This window comes from Triturus cristatus, chromosome 3_1, assembly GCF_964204655.1.
Source record: "Triturus cristatus chromosome 3_1, aTriCri1.1, whole genome shotgun sequence".
Classification (NCBI taxonomy): Eukaryota; Metazoa; Chordata; class Amphibia; order Caudata; family Salamandridae; genus Triturus; species Triturus cristatus.
Genome location: NC_140583.1, coordinates 175,002,452 through 175,026,913, shown reverse-complemented (window position 1 = coordinate 175,026,913; position 24,462 = coordinate 175,002,452). Strand labels below are relative to the sequence as shown.

The window sequence follows — 24,462 nt, the reverse complement described above, 5'->3', positions numbered from 1 at the left end:
ATCCTAAATTTGTGTTTCTCTCCTTTAGGGCAATCCTGTATGTAAGATAAAGAGATGTTCCAGATTCTGGGTGCATAGATGAAGCAGGCCTGTTGCCGTGCTTTTTCTATCTTTTGCATTTGTTTTCAGTGTAACAGCATCTTGGCTGTAAGAGTACCCAGATCTCTTGACTGGGAGTGAATGTTTTGATTTGGTCTGCAATCCGTCCATCAATTGTGTGTGTAAGAGTGCTAAGAGCCACGAGAAATTGTGAGCATGTCAGCCAGACAGGCACGGGTGTCAGTTGTGGTGGCTTTGTAGATGATGTAGCTAGGTTTGATGTTCTCTTCAAATGTGGAGGTTGGATGTAATTTTTCTACAAACTAAAGAGGAGATTGGTAGCGTTAACACAAGTTCAGGGACAGTGGTCTGGGACTGCAGGTTAACAAATAAAGGGGCATATTAGCAAGGGCAATATCGCCGCCTTAGCGGCACTTTCCGCCGCTAAAGCGGCGATATTATTATCGCCCAATTACCAAGCTGTCGCTAACAGCAGTTAGCGACAGCTTACTGGCAATAGCGCCTGTGTCCTTCTCGCTTTGCATGTCAGCGATAATCATCACTAATGACATGCAAAGTGGGCGTACCTCACCCAATCCTGAATGAAATCCCTCGCCACCACAACATCGCCCTATTAACAACGCGGGTCAAGCGACAACAAAAGCTGCGCTGCCCGCGATTATTGCCGGAAATTAACACCTGCTCCAGACCTATGCTAACAATGGGAGGTGGATTGACATGTTAAATCCACACTCCCCTATTAGCTAGGATTACCGTAGCGCACTGCCATTATCGCAGTTTTTCCTGCGCAGATGCCGGATATCGCCGTCTATCGCAGGAATGTACATCTCCATTGTGCAAAGCGGTGATAACACGCTGCTGAAACGGCGATGTACTCCAGCGATAGGTGACGATAATGCAAATCGCGCTGAGCGCGATTTGCGATAATTAGCACAGGTCCTTGCTGATATGCCCCAAAGATCTTTTGTGATTGCTCAATCATTACCAGAATTGAAGGTTCAGACAGGGTTGTTACTTTTTTATATTTTGTGAAGGTTGTAAAACCTTGTGAAATTTGTACAGTTTTGGGACAAGTATTTGAACTGGTTTATTATAGATTTCTTAAAGTAATATTTAAACAGCGTAGAGTTAACGAAAAATTGTTTTGAATTAGGTATTAATTACAATGAGGCTGTGAAGTATTGCTTTTGCACAAAAGAGGAACACCAATAGGCGGTTTTCTCCAAAAAAGTAAAATTTAATTCCATTTTAAAATACATAATCTATATATTGCTGAGATGGGCTGGAAGCAAATAGGGCTGCGGGCATAATCCGAAGCTTTTTAGGAAGCCTTGGGCATGTAAGTCTGTTCAGCCGCTCTTGCATCTCCAGTGGGTTGGCCAGATTAAAAATAAAATAGTTTGTTAAAGGTTGGCAGTTCTGTAATCTTGAACTTACATTCCATTGATATTTGGTATAGTAAGTTTGCAATACCTACCTCTTCATTGTGTTTTGGAACAGTCAAAAGTAGGTTAGGACATCATGTCACATCAGAAATAAAGGACATCAGTCAAATTCAAAATATTGCTTCATAACGTCTCATTTTTTGGGTAATTTTTGAAAATATTTAAATCCTAATTTTCTTATTATACAAATAATGATGATGGGGTGGAACACTGGAGGGCTGGGATTGTTCTTGGAGTTGGGATCGTGTGTGCAGGAGAGGGAGGTTGCTCTGTGAGTGACTGCAGGTGTAGATGAATAGAAGCAGAGACATGTGTGTTTGTTATTAGCAGCTAACTAGGACAGCAAGCCAGAACAGTTCTATGGTTTATTTGTAGTCTTGTTTTGAAGCTGTGCACAGAAAGAGGTAGCTTTAGGGAGTTATTTTTCTTTCTTATTTTTCTCCTGATTAACAGGGGTAGAATGATTACAAGGTGTGGATGAAGAAACTTTAGACAGTTCTGCACAGATGTAAATAATCTGTTGTTTGCTGGTTGAATAGTTAGGTGGCCTCTTACGTTGCATGCTGGAAAGGTTGTACAGCAGAAGTTTCTGTCATTTGTATGTTTCTGATCGAGTAGATGCAGGCTGCTTTTTACGTCTCACATAGGTGGCGTATGAGTGGTCTCTTCTTGGCATTCTGTATCTACTCTATGGGCTTACAGCCCGCCCATCACTTTTAATTTGTTACTTTGTGAGTCCTTCGCAAAGGCTTGCTTCCTGTGGTCTGTGTTTGTTATATGTCCCTCCTTTATTTGTGTCGACCCTTCCATGGACCATGGCCCTATTACTTGTAGTCTTGCCCTTTTCTGCATGTAGGTTTTTTTGTTTCTGGCCATGTTTTGACATGTCAGCTTTTCTTCCTGTGCAAGTTTACCTGACAGCGATTCAGCAATAATTGCCATAGTGCTAATGAACCTATATATCAGCATTTGGATTTTGCCATTCTGTGTCCGTTCGCTATTTTGTTTTCAATCAGCAGTTGTTTGGGTTTCGCCATTATTTTATTTTGTGTATGATCAGCATTTTTTATATAAGCACATGGAAAGCCGAGACTCGAACCCAGTACTCCAGTTGTCAGCTCTGGATGTTATGCCACATCCTCTCTGACCAAGATCAAATGTTAGATGCTGGTTTTTCTCTGTCTTCAGAGTGATTGCTTAAATGATGCACAAGACGTACAACATAGGGGTTATCTGCGAAGAAGTACGGCGAGGACGAGGAAGGAGAGCGGCCATGGCGAGGAGGAGTGCCTTTTTTTAAACATTGTAATTAATTTGGGAAGGTGCGTGGAACTTTGCGTAGAGGCACCACGCCAGCTTCGCCCACCCTTAGTAATCAGGTGTGCTACTGTTTGAAGGAAGTCTACAGAATTAGCAGTTACATATATTTTCTTATTAGAAATAGCACCCTTTTGTGCTGATCACCACAAGCAGATTCATCGGATGAATTGCTGCCTGCTTCCCATTTATAGGGTAGGGCTATTATCATCTGAGTCCTTGTTAATGCATCCAAAGACATCAACGCTATCAGCTATCAGGAGAGCTATTTGATTGATTTGGTTACATATAAACGAGTGAAATAATATTCTTGTAGAGTGCATTAGTACCCTTCTAGGGTGTCCGGGTAATAAGCGGATCACACTGGCAATTGAAAATGACGATTTATTTGTTGTGAAAATAACCAGGTTTTCTGATTTTTTCATGGTGGCCAAAGGACAGACTAAGCTCGAAGAAGTGTGACTCACATCTAGTGCGGGAGCATGTATTGCAAGGTGTGGGATTCATATAAAATAAATGAGACAGCACAACTAGACAGGCACGCAGTCAGTGACATTGAGGACAAAGGGAAATAGGCTAGAACCTACTATGCATAGACAATATGAAACAGGCAATGGGCTTGGGAGTGAAGGGTTAGGTGCATGGCCTGGCCACATGCCAGACCTTGACCCCAGAAGGCACAGCTGTGTCAATGGAGCAATAGCTGATGCATGGCCTGTCTGCAGGTCTGATCATGCACCCGAGTCTGCTGTGCATAACCAGAGAAAATGCACAGCGGGCCTGTAGTATAAGGGCTGGCAAAGAATATGTACCAGGAGCCAAAGGTACATAGCCAAAAGCTATGAGCTCTGGGTCCAATAGTGTAGGGCAAGGTACATGTCGTGGTCATGTCCTTCACCCTCATTTCCCTGCCCATAGGCAATAACCATTGGGTAGGGAGGTGCAGAGGATGGTGAAGGACCTTCTGCACATTATCAGCATACATATGCCTAGGGCTAGGAGAAACTGAGGCTGATGCTGGGCCTGGATGTAGACGAGGGCCTGTGTGCAGACATCATGGGGCATGACTTAGGGACACGTTCAGCAGAACTGGTGGAGTGGAACATGAAGTGGTCGCATTCACACAAGTCAGGTCTTGTGCCCAGAGATTATTGAGTGGCTAAATGCTTTGTGCAGTTTATTATATCAATTTGGGTGCTGGATGCGGCATCTGATATAAAAAGCTCCAATAAGTCAGTGAATAATTGTTGCAAAAGATAAGTTATGTTTATCCTTGATAACAAAACATTTGTGTAGGATTAAAATAGTAAGAAATTAATAGAAACAGAAATAGTGCCACTATGATTCCATAGCACGATCCATAAATAACTGAAATTAAGCAGTCATGGAAAGCTACTCAAACCATACCTCATTGAGGGCCCTACACCAAACTGGATAATGTTTATCTAAATTAAGAGTAACAACAAAATATTGTTCACAGGTGGTATTCTGAAGTACAACCAGCACATTACCGAAGACAGCTCAAATGACGAGAGAGTGCTATGAACTACTGAAAAGCTCAGTGCCACTGATTGAGTGGCACAGGAGAAGGCACAGAACGTGCACGTAAGACATCATATGTGTGTGAAGAGAAATAATAGCTTGTTTGGTGACATGGTGCATAGCTGGCATAGAAATTGGTGAAGGGCCTGATCAGAGGCCAGTCTTGTGCTGACAGTGCACTGTACACATCAGAACCCTAGGTTTGACTTGTCGGGCGACCTTTGGCTGGTGCAGAGCCTGACTGTAGGCAAGATTATGTGTGCAGAGATTGCCTCGCATGCAGAAAGGCAAGAGTTTAAAAGCTAGGAAATTACAGAGTCCCTGAAGTTGCATGGCAGCCTTGCACAGTAGAGTTTGGCTGGCTGCGTGGTTGGCTTGATTGAAGATTAAACAAGGGGCTTAGAATTGCTGCAGGCTGTATGCCCAATCATTGCTGCCCATAGCCAAAGGCAATGCACAGTGGCTGTTGGGTGCACTGTGTAATAAGTGCAGGGCTTTGCCATGGGACAGGCCCTGTGGCCAAACTCTGCTGCACATCATCAAAAGAGATTTGAAGCTGTGGTTCACAAACAGTGAGTCGGGCTCAGGACACATGGCTTTGCGCTCAACTCCTGCTATTCACAGCAGAAGGGGCGACTGTTCAGTAGGTTTGGTGCAGATCTTGGCCACAGGTCATGCTAGGCAGCCATCACGCTATGAGCATGACCAAAGGCCATGACCAGCAGAGGTTAGCAGCTCTGTAGATTGGACCGTGCAATAAACTAAGGTCTGTGGTCAACTGATGCTTGTAGTGGGGGTTAGCTACTTATCAGGTTGTAGCATGGGTGATTTGTTATTGTTTATTTTGCTCATAAGACATCCATGTGTGTTTAAAAAACCTCAGTTAATTTCTGAACCAAACACAGTAACAGTAAAGGTATAGCCCCAAAAAACAAAAATCCAAAACCCGAAATTGGCCATTTGGGTTAGCTAAACAAACCATAACATTATACACTCAGTGGCGTAACGAAACTTGTGGGGGCCCCCCTGCAAAGTACATTGAGGGGCCCCCCCATTCTTCGTGCCTGTCAAGAGCTCTCAAGCCAGCGACCCGCCATTTGGCCCATGAAACACATAAAAACGCACCTCCCCATGTCTTTATTCGACCCTCTCTGAAAACCAGGCCATGTGCTAAAATTGTCGAAATCTAATGGGACAGCTGGTGAAAAACCTGGACTGTCCTGGTGAATCCAGGACACCTCGTCATCCTAGGCCCTCCAGAGGTTGGTGGCTGGTGCTCTTCTCTATTAGTCAGTGCTAGCTGCGAGGCAGGGCTCCTGGTGAGGCACTGCAGCAGAGGCAGGAGCCAATGAAAAGAGCCAATGAAAAGTGCCAAGAGGAAGGATGCAGCCATGGACTATCATTAGAAGAAGCCAGGGATCGCACCTGCGACACCTTGCTACCAATGGCACTCCCCTTGTGACCCATGGCACTCCCCTTGCGACCCATGGCACTCCCCTTGCGACCTATGGCAGGTAGATCAAAATAAAGAGCAGAAGGCAAACAGGATGCCGATAAGAACAGTTTACTTTCAGAAACTTCTTGTGTCAGCCGCTTTCTGTTTTGTGAAATAAATATATTCATCCTGGCAATGTACGCTCTGAAAAACTTTCCACGGTTGTCTTGATTGCAAAGATTAATATAATATACGATCCTTAAAATGTAAAGCCATATTTCTCTATTCTGGCCAGATAGATAAGATTCAAAATTACAAGGAGTAGAGGCCCTGAATAGGGTGCCCCTGGTGACATGGCCTATCTGGTAAACTTACTATACATTAATAACAGCCTAAGGGCCTGATGAAGAGGAGATTGTATATCTATCTGATAGATATTGAGAACAGAGCCAACCTTTGCAATTATAAAAACATTTTAAAAATAAGCTATGTGACACCCCACCAAGTCAGCTATGCCAGGTTTGACAAACTCCAGACAGTCCTGACCTTCGAGCCAATAGCATGTTGCATTTTTGGAGATGTTATTCATATCCCTAAACAGAGTCGGTACAATCTAGTGCAGTTACAAAATTAATTAGGAATATAATCAAAATGGCACAATATGTCAGAGCTAGTGAAGAAATACATCAAACACCCTTCTTTGTATTGAGAGAGCCTAAATACCTAAAAGCAGACCGGCTGTGTGCTTGCGTTTTACAAAAAAAATGACTAAGGGTCATATTATCAAGAACGGCGTTAAAATTATCGCCGCTTTAGCGGCAGCAAACTGCCGCTAAAGCGGCAATAATGGGCTTGATAATATGCCCTTGAGAATTCCAATAGAAGCCCATGTTCTGGTGTAAACCTGGGCTTCTTGATTGCCACGGAGGTCTGTATGAACATAGCTGGAGACCATGCAAGGCCCTTGTGTCAAAGGTCACAAGGACAGTGACAGTGATTGCATGCAATCTAGGAGACCATGTACTTCTGGTAAGTGGTACTCTGTCTTTGGAATAGATCAGCTCTCCTGAAAATTCAGGCGTGCCCCTTTCCAAAACAAGAGATGTGGGTGCTTGAAGTCTGTAAGCCCCTACCCATATCGTATCTAAGTTATCAAACCATTACAACATCCTTCCTTAACAAACCTAGCCCCAAGAAAATAGTAGCTAAAGGAAACTCAAAAACAAATGTATCATACATTAACATCTCAGCTACGCGTCTGCACGGAAAATGCAAGTATATAAAGCTGAGATCTTATATGTGAGAACGCATCCATTTCCCTTTATAGATTTGCATAGTTAGTGTGATCTGCTGGGTAACTTTTTGGAAAGCTCCTAGGCACTAGAGAGGTGGGTTCTAGACAGCCAGATAGACGATGGATGCTGCTGCATAAAATGCATCTCTTCAGATAAGGAAGATGGAAACTTCACCCTTCCCCTGGCCTTGTCCAAGACATTAACCTGTGCCTAGTTCTCCGACCAGGCCTGGCCCTTGAAGACACCTTTCTGATGCTGTTTAGATATTTATAAGGTAGGTCAAATTCCAACCGACTGTGATCGAAATTTAAAGAACCGGCCGATTAGTACAAAAGTCAGTTCTTAAAATTCTTTACTAGTTGCAAAAATAGTATTTTGCAACCTGTAAATAGTATATCTGACCCAAACTTACTTTGCCTGGTAACAGCCATTAGAATATACTGAAGAACATCCTTTGGCATACAATGGTTATATGGAGCTTGGATAACTATAGCGTATACTTGTGCGCAACAGAGGAGCACCACTGTGTCTAGTGGTTAATCAATCAATCAATCAATCATAGCATCTGTAAAGCGCACTACATACCATGAGGGTCTCAAGGCGCTAGGGGGGGCAAAGCTGCTACTGTTCGAAGAGCCAGGTCGTGAGAAGTCTTCTGAATGTCAGAAGGCCTGCCGTAGGCAGATGGGGAGGGTGTTCCATGTCTTGGCGGCAAGGTGGGAGAATGATCTGCCGCCGGCGGTCCCTCTTCGGATGCGGGGGACGGTGGCGAGGGCGCGGTCTGCGGAGCGGAGCTGGCGGGTTGGGGTGTAGAAGCTGAGTCATCTGTTGAGGTACGCTGGTCCGGTGTTGTGGTGTGCCTTGTGTGCGTGGGTGAGGAGTTTGAAGGTTATCCTCTTGTTGACAGGGAGCCAGTGTAGGTCTCTCAGGTGGGGTGTGATGTGGCTGCAGCGACTGATGTCGAGGATCAGGCGTGCAGATGCGTTCTGGATGCTTTGGAGCCGTTTCAGGAGTTTGGTCGAAGCTCATGCGTAGAGGGCGTTTCCGTAGTCCAGTCTACTGCTTACGAGGGCCTGGGTGACCGTCCTTCTCGTTTCGGTGGGGATCCACTTGAAGATCCTGAGAAGCATGCGGAGGGTGTTGAAGCAGGAGGAGGAGACGGCGTTGACCTGTCTCGTCATGGAGAGGGCGGAGTCGAGGATGACCCCTAGGTTGCGTGCGTGGTCGGTGGGTGTCGGGGGTGTTCCTAGTGCAGTCGGCCACCAGGAGTCGTCCCAGGCCGAGGGGGTGGATCCGAGGATGAGGACCTCCGTCTTGTCCGAGTTCAGCTTCAGTCAGCTGTTCCTCATCCAGTCAGCGATGGCCTTCATTCCTTCATGGAGGTTGGTTTTGGCGGTGTGGGGGTCCTTGGTGAGGGAGAGGATCAGTTGGGTGTCGTCGGCGTAGGAGATGATGTTGAGGTCATGTAGACGTTGAACAACGTTGGGCTGAGCAATGACCCTTGGGGTACACCGCAGATGATATTGGTGGCTTCCGAGCAGAAGGAGGGGGCGGACACTCTGTGTTCTGCCGGAGAGGAAGGAGGAGGTCCAGTCCAGGGCCTTCTCTTGGATTCCGGCGTTGTAGAGGTGTGTTCGTAGTGTGCGGTGGCAGACCGTGTCGAAGGCGGCTGACAGGTCCAGGAGGATGAGGGCTGCGGTTACTGGTGAGGATCAGTAGCCCATACACGAGGCCTGGCTGGAGTGAGGAGTGACACACCACAGGACATGTGCTGCTCACCGTCGCCACAATGGTTGCTCCAAGGATACACCTAGTAGTGACGAAGGGGCAGTCCATGGACTTCTCATGTATCATCATTCATCCGGATATGCACTCCCTATGGTCAATTGATGCCACTGGGAAAACATGCCAAGGCTATATGCAGCTTGGATAAGTGTTCTATAGCATTCACTGATGCGCAACAGAAGCCGTGAGGCCTAGAGTGAGAAGTGACGCAGCGTAGAACATGTGCTGCTAACGAATCACCAGGATGTAAGCTCCAAGGATACACCTAGAAGTGACGAAAGGGCAGTCCATGGACTTCTATGTATCATCATTCATCCATATGCACTCCCTATGGCCCATTGATGCCAATGGGGAAACATGCCAAGGGTGATATTGCTGGCAGTCTAAGGTTGGCATGAATCTTTACTTCTCACATTTCCTTCTCCCCTTTCATCTACTGTTAGCACCCTGCCATCTCTAGCTCCTACTGCTAGGACGATATTAAAGATTCTGTGACTTGAAGGCGTTATAAAGCTGGAGAAACTAAATAAATAAACTGCTCCAGGTTCCACCCGAAATGACTGCAACTTTATACTGCACCTTAAACAAGCAAGGACAAAATAAAGTTATTACAGTGGGATTTTACATGGAATTAATATAAATGTGATCCATTTTATTTTGGGATTGCAACAAACCCCCAGCGGAAGTATGCAGCAGCGATGCAGGCATTCTCCGGAGTTCAGGTCGGTTTATAAATATTGTTGATAAATTCTGCTGTCATCTGCAGAACAGTCACCCACGGAATGAAGGGGAGCCACATTCCACTCGAGAAAGAGAGCACAGGAATGTACGAGACTGAGAGGCGGACACCGAAGGTGACGTCATCGCGCACGGCACCAGCAGAGGTCGCTTTGTAAATGCCTGTGGACGGTATTGGCTACTAACTCCAAGGAAGGGTTCACAGACAAAAGGTCAGGGAAGCTCACTGTTTTGCATGGCAGCACCAGTTCGTCAAGATGCATTACATGAATGCATTCACTTTAGCTTACTCAAAGATAGATTGTTTTCTATGTGATGGCACAGGCAGTGCTTGTTTGCTGGCGAATTAAAGTAACTGAATTCACGAGCTGTTTCTACCAGAATTGTCTGTAAAGTTAACGACATAAACAAAGGGCTCGATAGGGGTCGTTTAAATGTCAGATTTTAAGCACAGTTGGGTTCCGTGTGGGCCCACCCAACACCACCCACATTAACTGGTCGACCATCGCCTTTGTCCCTGTACAGCGATCTGCTGCCTTTGGCTAGGTTTATGCTATAGAAATACATCGCATAGGCACATACATACACACATTCTGTCTGCACGTATCAGAACTCGTGCAGCAATTTCTAGTGAATTAATGTAAATCGGACTCTTTGATGATCAGATGCTGATGCACTGATGTTTGCGACAACACATACTTGTGTTTTTTCTAACAGATTTTATTGCTGCAGGGACGATGGCTCAGTGAGCTGAAGTCTCACTGCCAACAAATGAAAAGATCTGGGTTAAAGAGTTCAAGTGTCAACAAATAGACTCAGCCTTCCATTTTTCTGAAATGGGAAAACAGAGTTAAGGTTAACAATCACATCTCTTATTTACAGCGCTTAGAAGCGGCATAAGTGCAGTTTTAGTGCAGTATAAAAAACAAGTTAATATTGAGAGTGTATGTGTTTGTAGATGCATTTGTGTGCCTGGCCATATAAGGTACAAATAGAATCAGGCCTGAGGGCCCCCACCCCCACAAATTCTTGGCCAGTGCAGGAGCTCAGGGCAGGCTGCTTTAGAGAGAGAGAGGCTTGCTTTAGAGCAAAGCAAGTCTAAAGCAAGCCTCTCTCTCACAGCTCTCACCGAAGAGCTGAGGGGGCCCCCTTCACTTTCTGAAGACTAGGGGCCCCCCGCACCGTGGGGGCTGCAGGGGTGTTTGTTACGCCCCTGTATACACTGCTCATTACCTCACACATTACATCACTGATGACATCAACAATGAGATCCCATATTGTTAGACCTGTCAGCATTAGGGTGGTCTTTCCCCAAACTTGTTGCCATACTTCTCCAAATTTTTCGAGTCTCGTTTTTGTTGGTCTTGGGACTCTAGATACTTTACCACTGTTAACCAAAGCTAAAGTGATTGTGTGCACTACTTAAAACATGATAACACTGGCTTGACCCCAATTCAACCAAAACAATGCTCCCCAAGGAATCACTTAAAGAAGTATTATATTGGCCTTTCATCAAACACCAAATAAATGCAAATAGTATAAATTCATCTTCCTGTTGGATTCTGTTTATCTTTTCACAATAGAATCTTGAAAAAGATAACAATATAAGTATATATAATGTAGGTGTTAAAAGTACCAGTGCAAGTGCAAAAAAGTGGAACAAAGTGAGCCCCACAACATATAAAACACGAAGTATAAGAAATATACTTAATATGCACAGTTGAGGGATCACCCAAATAGGACAAATAATGTTTTCACTAATTCAATAGACCCACTATTCATATTTCAATAGTCCAACATTGCATAATCTGGGTGTAGCTGATATTTCTACGGGTCCTCATCAGGATAAAAGTAAATTGGTATCACCCTGACCAATAGGACTCTACTCTCTAGTAGTTCACACTCATTAATTCATGTGAGAACAGATCATCAAGAAGCCACATAAAAATAAAGCTTGTGTGTGCTGGGCTCTGTTGGACTTGACCCTTTTTGCAGGGTCATCCCTGAACTTTTTGCCTTCCTCCTATTTTTTTCTGACCTGTTGTTGGCTGTTTTATGACTCTGTGCACTTTACCGCTGCTGATCAGTGCTAAAGTGCATATGCTCTCCCTACTGTAAATGAATGTATTGATTAGTGATTCCATGATTGACTGATTGGTTTACTTGTCAGACCCTAGTATAGTGCACTGAGTGTGCCCAAGGATTGTAAATCCAAATGCTGCTGGTCGGCTTGCAGCACTGGTTGTGCCACCCACAGAAGCAGCCTTGTAAAATGTGTCTAAGGTCTGCCATTGCAGAGCCTGTGTGCAGTCTGGTACTGTCATGCTGACTGGGCAAGTGCACCCACTTGCCAGTCCCTAAACCTTCCCTTTTCTTCATATCAGACACCCGTATGGTAGGCCCAAGGGCAGGGTGCATTGTAAGTATAAGGTAGGACATGCCCTGATGTGTGTGGTATGTCCTAATAGTGAATTACAGCCATTTTCGTTTTTCACTATTGCAAGGCTACCTGTTCTCCATAGGCCAGAATGGGCTGTTAGATTATTACTTGTTTATAATCTTAACTGACTCAGAGAACTTGGTAGAAATTTGAGTTTAGTATGCCTGAACACAGAATGATAAAATACATCTTTTAGTGAAGGTGGTTTTAACATTCTGTGTTTGAAAATACCATAGGTATTTTCTTGCCTAACCTTTCAAGCCTGCCTCTGCTAGGTTGTGTATTCCTTTGTCTGGTTTCTGTGAATGACAGGGCTGGGGGATTCCAAGAGACAGGATTAGTCAGCCCAGTGGTGAATAGAGAGATCTGCATCTAGATGGGAGGGAGGGGTCACACCTGAACCTTGAATAGGTCTGTACCTGCCTTCCAAAATGCTGGCTCCACCTCCTGGGGAGCGGCTGATGTCTCTGCCCTGCACAGTAAATGAAGAGAAGGAATCCTGTCAACAAAGTGCTCCAGGGCTGTACTTGCCATCCACAATGCCGGCTCCACCTCCTGTGGGGCGTCTGATGTTTCTGCCCTACACTGTGAAAGGAAAGGAGAAGTCTGGTAAACAGAGTGCTCAGGAACTGGTTTGGACTGGGCAAAGGCCCCTCTCCCCTCAGAGAACAAAGGATTTTGGGGTATAAGTAGTGGGACCCTGATCCCAAGAATTTAGATCACTTTTGGAGCAAGAAGAAACCTTTACTGAGGAGCGGAACCTGAAGAAACTATCCCTAAGCTGAAGTGCTGCTTGGGTGATTGGCCTGCAGTGGTTTGCCTGACTGCCAAAGGAAGGAGAAGAGACTTTGTGTGCTTATTTCAACTTGTACGGATCTCCAAGGGCTTGGAACAGAGCTTGCCTCCTGCTGAAGTCTCAGGGACAACAGACTTCAACCCCCAGCTCCCCAGAGTTCTTTGGAAGTGCCTGCTGCTGTTTTGGGCCTTCTGAGGGACTGCGTGTAGCAAGGAGCTGGAAGCGCGACTCAACAAAGCCGAAGCTTGTCGCCGTCGCTGCTGCTGCCGTCGAACATCTGAACAAGGGTGTCGCCGCTGGAGTTGTCGCACTGCACCACATCGAGAGAAGGGTCTCGCAACGAGGAAGAAGCATGTCGCCGTCGCTGTTGCTGCCGTCGCACTTCTGAACAAGGGTGTCGCTGCTGGAACTGTCGCATTGCACCGCATCGAGGAAAGCGCCTCGCATACCAAGAGAAGCGTGCCACCGTCGGAGCTGCTGCCATCGCATTTCTGAACAAGGATGTCGCCGCTGTAGTTGTCGCATTGTGCGGAAGCTTCACGCAAACTGGGAGAAGAGTGTCGCAGCTGAAGCTGTTGTCGTTGGACTTCTGAACAAGGGTGTCGCCGCTGCAGTCCACGCATCAAACCGAGAATTTCTCGCTTCCCCGGAGAAGCGTGCCGCATCTGGAAGATCTTCACGTCTTTATTTCTTTGCACCAGAACTTTGCCGCATTTCCATCGCTGCGACATTGCTTGTCGTGGAAGCGCAACGCATCGTAAGGTAAATTGACTCAAAGTGTCGCATCTTAAGAACTGAACTGAACTATGCTAAAAACTACCATCTTAAAGTAATAGTATTGTGTATTCTTGTCATTTATGGTCTTGTGGTAAATCTATATAAAGTATACTTATTTTTTATATAAAACCTGTGTGGTGTCCATTTGTAGTGTTGTCACTAGATTACTGTATGTGGTCACAAATGCTTTACACATTGCCTCTGAGATAAGCCTGTCTGCTCGTGCCAAGCTACCAAGGGGGTGAGCAGGGGTTATTTTAGGAGTGTACCCCCTTACCCTGACTAGAGGCAAGGGTCCCTATTTGTCACAAGTACCTACCTGTGCCAACTAGAGGCCCCCAAATCTAACAGGCTCACTCTAGCATTCCGGACTACAGCTCAAACAACGTAGGGCTCCAATTACCAATTTACTTTTGTCCTGATAATTACCCCATGCAGTGCTGACCTCTTGATGTGTGAGAAGGACTGGACCAGCAACTTGTACCCAGGACCATCAGAGTGACCCCAAGCACTACTCTCTTGTAACCAGCACCTAGATTCTTGACCTGTGAGTCCTACCCTGCCACATGGTGTCACCCCAGTCCTGAACCCTTGAAAGTGGGCATGAAGGTGCTCTGCCAGGCCATCTGTGGACCCAGCAGAACAGATGCATCTCCTCTGATATGTGGTGGTGCAACCAGGAGTAAAACCAACTCATCGCCTGTGCTGTGTGGACATTCCCATCACAAGGACACTGCATCACCGCAGCGGCCTCATCGGAACCACCGTAGCGCGATGCATCCCCGACGCAGGCCCTCACATTGCAAACCCTCATCACCATAATCCCTGACGATGATGCACTACTCTTGATCTTTAACAACGCAGCATCTTTAGAACCAATCAGCGCGTAACGCATTCTCGGGTCAGGACATCGTAATGCAATTGGCCTTGTCGACATCCTTGATGACGACACAGGACCAAGCATTACAGCGTTGCAGCAATCAGTACCGACGCTGTGTGATGCATCACTAACCTGGACCCCGCATCATCTTAGATGCGCGACACATCCTCGATGTAGGACCTCACAATGCTCCACAACCAGGATTTGAGATATTCTTGTTCAGCAGGCCCAAATGGGGCCCTGTAGCTAGCCCGTGCTCCAATCACTGTTGGCCCGTACTTATGACTGTGTCCTGGTCCGGCACAACCAGATATCCACAGTTACTGTCACTGAAATCTTTAAACCTGCATATCGTCATTTTTACTATTTGGATTTTTGGTTTTTTGGTCATGATTTATGTATTAAAATCACTCTCTTTTTCGAATGTGGTGTGGCATTATTCTTGTGCATTGCCTTCATGTTATTACTGTTTGAAACGTTGCACAAACACTTTGCACATTGCCTTTGAGTTTAGTCTGACTGCTTTGTGCCAAGCTACCCGAGGACTAAGCAAAGGCTAATTTAGGTTTGCGTGTGATTTCACCCTGACAAGGGGTGAGCTTGCTGCTTGAGTAGGGTTTCACCCCCTCAACCAGTATCCCACTTTCTTACACATATCATATATGACATTATCAATAGCAATGATTGAAAGAGGAAAGGCATGCTTAACATCTTTAACTCAAACTTTACATGACTTCCAAAGGAAACAATCTGTCAAGTACCTTTTCCGAAAAGACAAATCAGCCCATATATTTTCTGATAAATGTAACACTTTGCAGAGTCTGTTACTTAGGTTCTTTCACACTGAAGCATGACTACTCTTCATTTATTCACTGTTATAAGACAACAGCCCCCTCCTATCTTCTTCCTTAAATTGCTTATTCCTAGTTCCAATAATGGTTTAAGGATTGGTATTTACATGTATGCCCCAATCGCAAATGTGCATAAGAGAGTGAGAGACTCCGATTGGTTCGTCTTTGTTGATTCTTCCAGGAGCTTTATTTACTACAAATATTTTGCTTTCTTCCAATGTTCAGAGCACATTGGTAAGAGGGCTTCTCGAATCTCATCCAAGCACTGAAGCTCAATTTGGCAAATCTGTCACAAGAGAATTAATAATAATCATCCACTTTGTCATCTACAAGGAGAGTTGCATGCTATCCCAAAACACTCTGGTAGATGCAGACAAGATAGGCATCCTCTTTCTGTACACATTTCTGTAACATGATGATTTAATGTGGTAAAATTGTAATTTTATATTACAACCATGTCGGAAAGCATGCATTAAGTGCTGAAATGGAACTTCATGTAAAAAATCGAAATCCTAAAAGCTAGATTTCTGCCATCTTGCTCTGACAGCATATTGTTTCAAACAAAACTACACGTGCTTTACATCTCACCGATTTTTGACTTTCCATCTTCGTACTTCGTTCGTTGTAACACATGATGCACTATTCTACTCCTGGTGGAATTGCTGAAGAATGTGTCTCTGTTGGTGATTGTGAAGCTGTATAATGAGATGAAACGCAATAATCAATACAAGGGCGAAATTCTTGTGAAGAGTATGGCTTTCATTGTTCTTGTATACTGCCTACTTCCAAGGAAAAACGTCCTAATGATTCATAGTTCAACAAGTGCATTTCTACTACCACTATGCCTGCACAAACGAATATTTGAATTTGTAAGTGTTCAGAAGCTGATGCCACAGAGGGGTACATTCAGGGGTTTATCAGAACATTTCCAATACAGTCCTTGCTACATAATGCCCAGTGGGGCATGAATTCCAATAAATAGGCCAAAAATGAAACATGTTTAACAAGTAATAATTCTCCTGTCGTACAGAAACTATTTACAAGCTGTCTGTTCAGTTACACATATAAGAGGTTTATAGTGAAATATATCTATATTTTTTAATATTTTCAGTGTTTACAAACCAGAAATATTTCTCATTTAATTATTTCATTAACCTTTTCTTTAATGGTGGCAGAGACTGGTTTAATTTTACTCCTTAATGATGTCATATCTGAAACAAAAAGATGTTAAAAATTATTTCAAATATCTGTTTTGGAATTTGAGGTTTGGGAGAATATATTTTCTGTTAAGGACAAATTCAACACATACTGAAGCCTCTTTAACTAAAGGAACATCTAATTAGCTTATGTGCATGTCTTACTGCTACTTCAGCCATTTCCTTACATAGTCATGTTTTCCTCTTATGTCTGAAGCATCAACAAAAACAAATTGCTAGGGTATAATCTCCCTTCAATGCCTTTTCATACCATCTGGTTGTATCAAGCCACCCTGAACACCATCCTGCTAGTATTGGTCACAAACACAGGGAACATCTTGTAAAAGGTGTAGTCCAGACATTTCTGACTTCTTCTAGGTAAGAGATTAAGGGCCTGATTTAGATCTTGGCAGATAGGTTATTCCGTCACGACTGTAATGGATATCCCGTCCACCGAAATATAAATCCCATTATATCCTATTGAATTTATATTTCAGCAGAAGGTATACCCGTCACCGTGTGTAACCCATCTACTGAGACCAAAATCAGGCCCTAAGCACAGTTTGGTTCATCTACAATTGTGCCAAAACTAGTTGGGAAGTTTTCAGGTTTCCTATTAGAAAGGCCTCCCCTCAGTGTTGTGACCAGTCTGCTGTACTGGAGCTCTAGGATCATTAAAGTTTGTGCCCACTGGCAAAAGTCTGTTTGCCAAATGGGGACTTGTTGATTCCAGAAAGGCCTTAATTCCTGGGGAGTGGAGAGCACGGAGGGGCTGCTGTGCTGATCTGATGGGGAGGCCAGTTCAGTGCAAGTGCTGGTATCCTAAGGTTTCGAAAATCTGATTAGAGCAACTGTTTGAGTTTGATTTCTAGGAGCTTGAATCTACAAAGGAAAAGATCTAGGAAAAGTTGTATCTGTTGCCCAGTGTCTAAACCTAGATCTTTACCCAGAAATTGTGATTTATGTGATCTAGTGTAAATCGGTTCGGATGCTTTAGAGAAATTAAGAATCAAAATGTATACATATCTCTTGGCTCTAGACTCCCGCATGAGTCCCCCGAGGCTGCAAATGAAATAAAGCATTCTAATAGGCTGGTGATGCAGAACTGTCTTGGTGTTCAGCGGGATTGACCAATGTGACATAAAGAAAACTGCTGCAGGCTGCCATTACAGGACTCATCACAGTCCCCTGAGTGCCATTTACTACTTATTTACATATTTCAAAGGTTGTGTTGGTTAGGAGACTAAATTGAACAGCGGTAGGGTTGATTGTCATTAGGGATGTCATCGATGATGTCATGAGTGATGTAATATGTGATGTCATAAGCAGTGCATGGTTATAGTTAGTTCAGCAAACTATAGTAGGTCAATTTCAGTGTTTATATATATAAAATCAGCTACACACATGAATACATGTATATGCTTTTGCTTGCTTAAATTAAATGTTTACATCCAGCTTTTTATGGATGTGCATGTATATCTGTATATGTATTCACTGATACTCATTCATGGAAAGTCAGATTTAAGCATTTTAGGCAAACACGTCGGCTCATGATTTGCTCAAGCACTGCTCTGCCGTGAAATGTTGTTGGACTAGTACATGCGTGTGCAATGGCAAGGTTCAACATCTGTTTCTTCTCAGCGATGCTTTTTGGAACATTCAACAGCTGTGGTAGTCAGGCCCAAGGGGGCCACGACAAATGGAGCTATGTGGCACGGTCTCCCAGCCCACCCCCCTTGGATGCTACTGCTACAAAACTGTCCTCAAAAGAGTGACTTGAAATCCTGCTGTAACACCACAAAGAAAAAAGCATGCATCAAGGTCACTGACTTCAACCCAGCACTCCTCGTCTCTGAACATGTTTTTGACTGAATTCCCTTGAGGCATATATCAAGTGCACTGGCACACTCTACTGGTACTGAATGTTTCCTTCGGCTCTTCATCCCTTCACATTCAATGTAACAGAATGTGGAATTGTCATCACAGACACACTCTTCACTTTGGCTTTTAATAAGTTTGAAAAGAAATATATCACTGCACCAATTACTTTGTTAACGCATCATTTTCCTTATAACTGATTTAACCTAACTTTTATTGTTTTTTAGGTCGAGCATTCATGACCTCTTGTATATACTTAAGAATATACTTCTATGTGTATGTACTTGGTGGGCTCTGGAGATCAGTCCTAGGTCTGCTGCAGCTTAGGGACTTTTCTTTTCTGCCAACTGCCTCGATTTATCTTTCTTGATAGAAAACGGCCAGCAGAGGTCAGTAAAATACCAGAATCACTTTAGCATTCTCTAGATTCCAGTCCATAGAAATTGTCTTCCACGAGCACCCGTAGACAATAATATTTTTTTCAAATCTTGTATTTTCAGTGCTATGCCCACCAAAGGCCCTTATTTTATATTAAAAATAGAACTTTGGACTATACCATATTCCACTGAAAGGCAATATTTCTCTCCATGTGTTCCCATACCTTGTTTATTTTACAGCCATCTCAGTTTCATTAAGTCAACTTCCATCGTGCATTTGAATCACTTCTCTGTTAAATGTAGCTTTTTGTGGTACAGATGATGTAGTTTAGTTTATGATATTAACACTGTATATCTTTTATATTACTACTATTCCAAAATAATATATAATGTGCTTAAGTTCAGGGTATTTTTTAATATGTAGGGGTGGTAGTTCTTTGTGTCAAAAGTCATACACATTTTTTTTATGAATTACTCTAGTTGTAGCTTGGCGAGATACTTGAGAATTGCTGAAACTAGTATCTTATTAAGTTTAGATAGAATCGAAGTAATATATGTCTCGGACCTGTATTTTGCTTTCAGCCCTGTCACTTATATTTTATAAATTAAGCATTGTAGGCTTTTATTTGGGACTTATAGAGCTGCAGAGTATTGAAGCATGGAACTTGCAGCTTGTTTGATTTTGCACAGGCAGGTCTGGTTTGGGGGTTTCCTCTTCAGCTGAATTTACACTTATTGTGTTGTGTCACTATAAATGTGAGTAATTTAATTGCAAATAGTTTCGAGATAATTCATTACACAGAAGGAGTATTTAGAGTATAGTTTTTAATCACATTTTTTACGTGTTTTTGGGCATTTTTTAAAACACTTCATGTTTTACAAATTAAGCACAGGTGTAGGCGTTAATTATGTAGCTGCAGAGTGCTGGAAAGTTAAACGTGGTAGTTGATGCTTGCTTGATTTTTGATAGGCATGTTTGTTTATTTAATAGGAAATAGTTTGCAGATAATTTATTTAAGTGAAGGAGTATTTAGAGTGTCGTTTCTCATCGCCTGCTTGACGTACTTTTGGGCATTTTTAAAGTTTTGCTTTTAGCCCCAGCACTTCATGTTTTACAAATTAAGCAACTGGATGTAGGCCTTTATTTGGGAATTATGTGGCTGCAGAGTGCTGCAGAGTAGAATGTGGCAGTTGCTGCTCTGCTTTTAGCCCCAGCACTTCATGTTTTACAAATTAAGCACTGGGTGTAGGCCTTTATTTGGGACCTATGTGGCTGCAGAGTGCTGGAGAGTAAAACGTAGCATTTGCTGCTTGTTTGATTTTTAATATGCAAGTCTGGTAATTTAATCGCACAGAGTTTGAAGACAATTCATTCAAGGGAATAAGTATTTAGAGTCTACTCTGTCATCGCGTTTTTGACGTGTTTTTGGTCATTTTTAAAGTTTTGCTTTTAGCCCCAGCACTTTATGTTTTACAAATCAAGCAGTGGGTGTAGGCTTTTATTTAGGACTTATGTGGCAGCAGAGTGCTAGAGCTTGGAACTTGCTGCTTATTTGTTCTTTGATAGGCAAGTCTGGTTTGGTGCTTTTCTCTTAATCTGCATTTACCCTTATTGTTTTTGTATCAAAAGTTGCATGCTTTTTGGGGAGCAGCTAGACAGAAATACCTGGGGTCAGTTTAATGTGACCAAATAGACAGGTTAGCATAGATTAGCATTATAATAATGCTCTTTACTAAAAATCACAAAACTTAACTCATCAATATGGTGAGACCTATTGGCACTGCCCATGCTTGTTTTTGTTATAATGCTGGATCGCTTTATCAGTTATTCATAAGTTGTACAGTACCTTTTCTGATAACGTGAATCTTTCCCTTCAACTTGACATAGGCACTCTTTCTTACTGTTCAATATATTGTCAAGGGGACCTCTCTCACCAGGGCGTTTCTCACAACATTCTTGTGTAATATAAATTATTAAACAGACAGATAAAGAACCACCAACAACACTGGTCCTTGGTCATGGGATTGGTTGGTCATGTTGTTCCTATCAGCTTTGCTCACATTGGCTTTATGTTCACAGCATTATTGTACTTTGGTCCTTTCATTTACATATTTCTATTTATTTAAAGCTTACAACTTTTATTTGTGTAACTTGTATCAATGTTCTGCACTGCTATGCTTGTTTACTTAACTCACTCAAAAAAGGAAGTGGAGAAATGTGCATGTTCTTACTCATCCTCAGACACTGTGAGCTGGAGCACAACATTTTTTGACTAATGGTATCCTAGGTTTTGACGGAAATGTAAGGTAGTCGTTGCTCCAAACAACTTTTACCATTGTATCGTGACAGCAGAATTAAGAAGGGGGCGATTTGTGGGAAGAACTTTGTACATATCTGTTGTGTGGCATCTTGTTGTGGTGGTGATGTATTCTGTGTTTTTGTGCTGTTGAGTTTTTTTGTGCTTCATTATTGTAATGTGATGTTGTTGTGTTGCACTGAAATTCAGTTGCATTCTATCTAGAAGCAGTACATGCCTTTAAAATATCTGTGACAAGCAACTATGTACCAGTGGTAAAATAGCGCCGCTCCCACTCTTAAAATATTTAGGACAACAAGTCAGCCCAAAACTGTGGCAGGGTCTTGCTCGGTTTATGTGATCCAGCCCTGAATCTTTAAATAAAACACAATACCTGTAATAGAGTAACCGAGAGAAGTGCAGCGGCAATAAATGCAGGTGTCGAGTTCTGTGACTCAATTCTGCTATTAATTACAATGCCGAGCATCGCATTACAGACAATTCCCACAGGGCATTAACGCTTCTAGCGGTCTGCATGCCGAGCATGAAAGTGACAAACAGAAAATGTTTCCCCACTACCTGAAGCGTGTCACCTTAGAACTCCATGCGGCGGGGCCATAGGACACCGCCGAGGTCCTGCATGTGTGACAGCAGTGACTGCAACCATAGAACTCCATGCGGCTGGGCCATAGGACACCGCCGAGGTCCTGCATGTGTGACAGCAGTGACTGCAAGGATAGAACTCCATGCGGCTGGGCCATAGGACACCGCCGAGGTCCTGCATGTGTGACAGCAGTGACTGCAACCATAGAACTCCATGCGGCGGGGCCATAGGACACCGCCGAGGTCCTGCATGTGTGACAGCAGTGACTGCAACCATAGAACTCCATGCGGCGGGGCCATAGTACATCGCCGAGGTCCTGCATGTGTGACAGCAGTGACTGCAACCATAGAACTCCATGCGGCGGGGCCATAGGACACCGCCGAGGTCCTGCATGTGTGACAGCAGTGACTGCAACCATAGAACTCCATGCGGCGGGGCCATAGGACATCGCCGAGGTCCTGCATGTGTGACAGCAGTGACTGCAAGGATAGAACTCCATGCGGCTGGGCCATAGGACACCGCCGAGGTCCTGCATGTGTGACAGCAGTGACTGCAACCATAGAACTCCATGCGGCGGGGCCATAGGACACCGCCGAGGTCCTGCATGTGTGACAGCAGTGACTGCAACCATAGAACTCCATGCAGCTGGGCAATAGGACACCGCCGAGGTCCTGCATGTGTGACAGCAGTGACTGCAAGGATAGAACTCCATGCGGATGGGCCATTGGACTCTGCCGAGGTCCTGCATGTGTGACAGTAGTGACTGCAACCATAGAACTCCATGCGGCGGGGCCATAGGACACCGCCGAGGTCCTGCATGTGTGACAGCAGTGACTGCAACCATAGAACTCCATGCGGCTGGGCCATAGGACACCGCCGAGGTCCTGCATGTGTGACAGCAGTGACTGCAAGGATAGAACTCCATGCGGCGGGGCCATAGGACACCGCCGAGGTCCTGCATGTGTGACAGCAGTGACTGCAACCATAGAACTCCATGCGGCGGGGCCATAGGACACCGCCGAGGTCCTGCATGTGTGACAGCAGTGACTGCAACCATAGAACTCCATGCGGCGGGGCCATAGGACACCGCCGAGGTCCTGCATGTGTGACAGCAGTGACTGCAACCATAGAACTCCATGCGGCGGGGCCATAGGACACCGCCGAGGTCCTGCATGTGTGACAGCAGTGACTGCAACCATAGAACTCCATTCGGCTGGGCCATAGGACACCGCCGAGTTCCTGCATGTGTGACAGCAGTGACTGCAACCATAGAACTCCATGCGGCGGGCCATAGGACACCGCCGAGGTCCTGCATGTGTGACAGCAGTGACTGTAACCATAGAACTCCATGCAGCTGGGCAATAGGACGGCGCCGAGGTCCTGCATGTGTGACAGCAGTGACTGCAAGGATAGAACTCCATGCGGCTGGGCCATAGGACACCGCCGAGGTCCTGCATGTGTGACAGCAGTGACTGCAACCATAGAACTCCATGCGGCGGGGCCATAGGACGCCGCCGAGGTCCTGCATGTGTGACAGCAGTGACTGCAACCATAGAACTCCATGCGGCTGGGCCATAGGACACCGCCGAGGTCCTGCATGTGTGACAGCAGTGACTGCAAGGATAGAACTCCATGCGGCTGGGCCATAGGACACCGCGAGGTCCTGCATGTGTGACAGCAGTGACTGCAACTATATAAATCCATGCGGCGGGGCCATAGGACACCGCCGAGGTCCTGCATGTGTGACAGCAGTGACTGCAACGATAGAACTCCATGCGGCGGGGCCATAGGACACCACTGAGGTCCTGCATGTGTGACAGCAGTGACTGCAACGATAGAACTCCATGCGGCTGGGCCATAGGACACCGCCAAGGTCCTGCATGTGTGACAGCAGTGACTGCAACCATAGAACTCCATGCGGCTGGGCCATAGGACACCGCCGAGGTCCTGCATGTGTGACAGCAGTGTCGTCAACGAGCTGCGAGCAATGCTGGTTAACTTGCACTGACTCCAGGGAAGGATCCGGGTGTTGCAGAGGAGGGCGCTCTCCAACGCGTCTTCAATATTGAACAGTATATCTGACCCCGTTCAGTGAAATGGCAGAAAGCATAGCAGGTCTGCGTTCAGACATGGCGCATGCCTGATGCCAACGACTAGCAGTTTAGAAACTACACCTAACATCTCTGTCCAGTGTGCTATCGCCTCTCTTGCAATCCGCCTCCCGCTATCTTTTTCCTTCTTCTCCCCCCCAATGAGGTTTGACACTTGACCGATATTCTATTTGTGCAACTACTGAAAAAACAATTGCACACAAATACAAGATAAGCTACAATACTTGTAACCGGTTTCAGAACCTCTCAGGACCCTTTGCAGATGGTCCAAAGAAAGACATACATACCTAAATCCCTGATAGGAATTGTATTGGTCCAAAAATATTATCCCTAACACCATCGTCGAGATTCTCATATATAACTATTGTGACAAAGGCATCTGTTATAAAGTATAGCTTATCAAACTGAAGCACACTGGTAAAAGAAGCATTGGCAAAAGCAACAGCCCACATGTTGACTGACAGATGTTGTCTTTGTCCATGTTTTTTTAAATTTTCGTTGGTTTTGCTAAACTTTATTAATAGGGAATCTGCTGAGCCTCTTCAATCAAAATAACTGTGGCTAAAAGCAGCATCTTTTTTGTCTCCCAAACCACCAATTGTCATAATAGTCTCAAGTGGTGAACAGAATTACTTTGC

The 24,462-nt window shown here is 44.6% G+C and overlaps 1 protein-coding gene across 1 annotated transcript in view; it reads right to left on the bottom strand.

Moving 5' to 3' along the window:
- ANO3 (anoctamin 3) overlaps positions 1 to 24,462 on the bottom strand; it is a 1,942,403-nt gene that overhangs the window by 846,630 nt on the left and 1,071,311 nt on the right. The window contains exon 8 of the mRNA XM_085643623.1: positions 15,950 to 16,056. Within this exon, the coding sequence (XP_085499749.1) occupies positions 15,950 to 16,056 (107 nt within the window). The remainder of the gene's footprint in view (positions 1 to 15,949; positions 16,057 to 24,462) is intronic.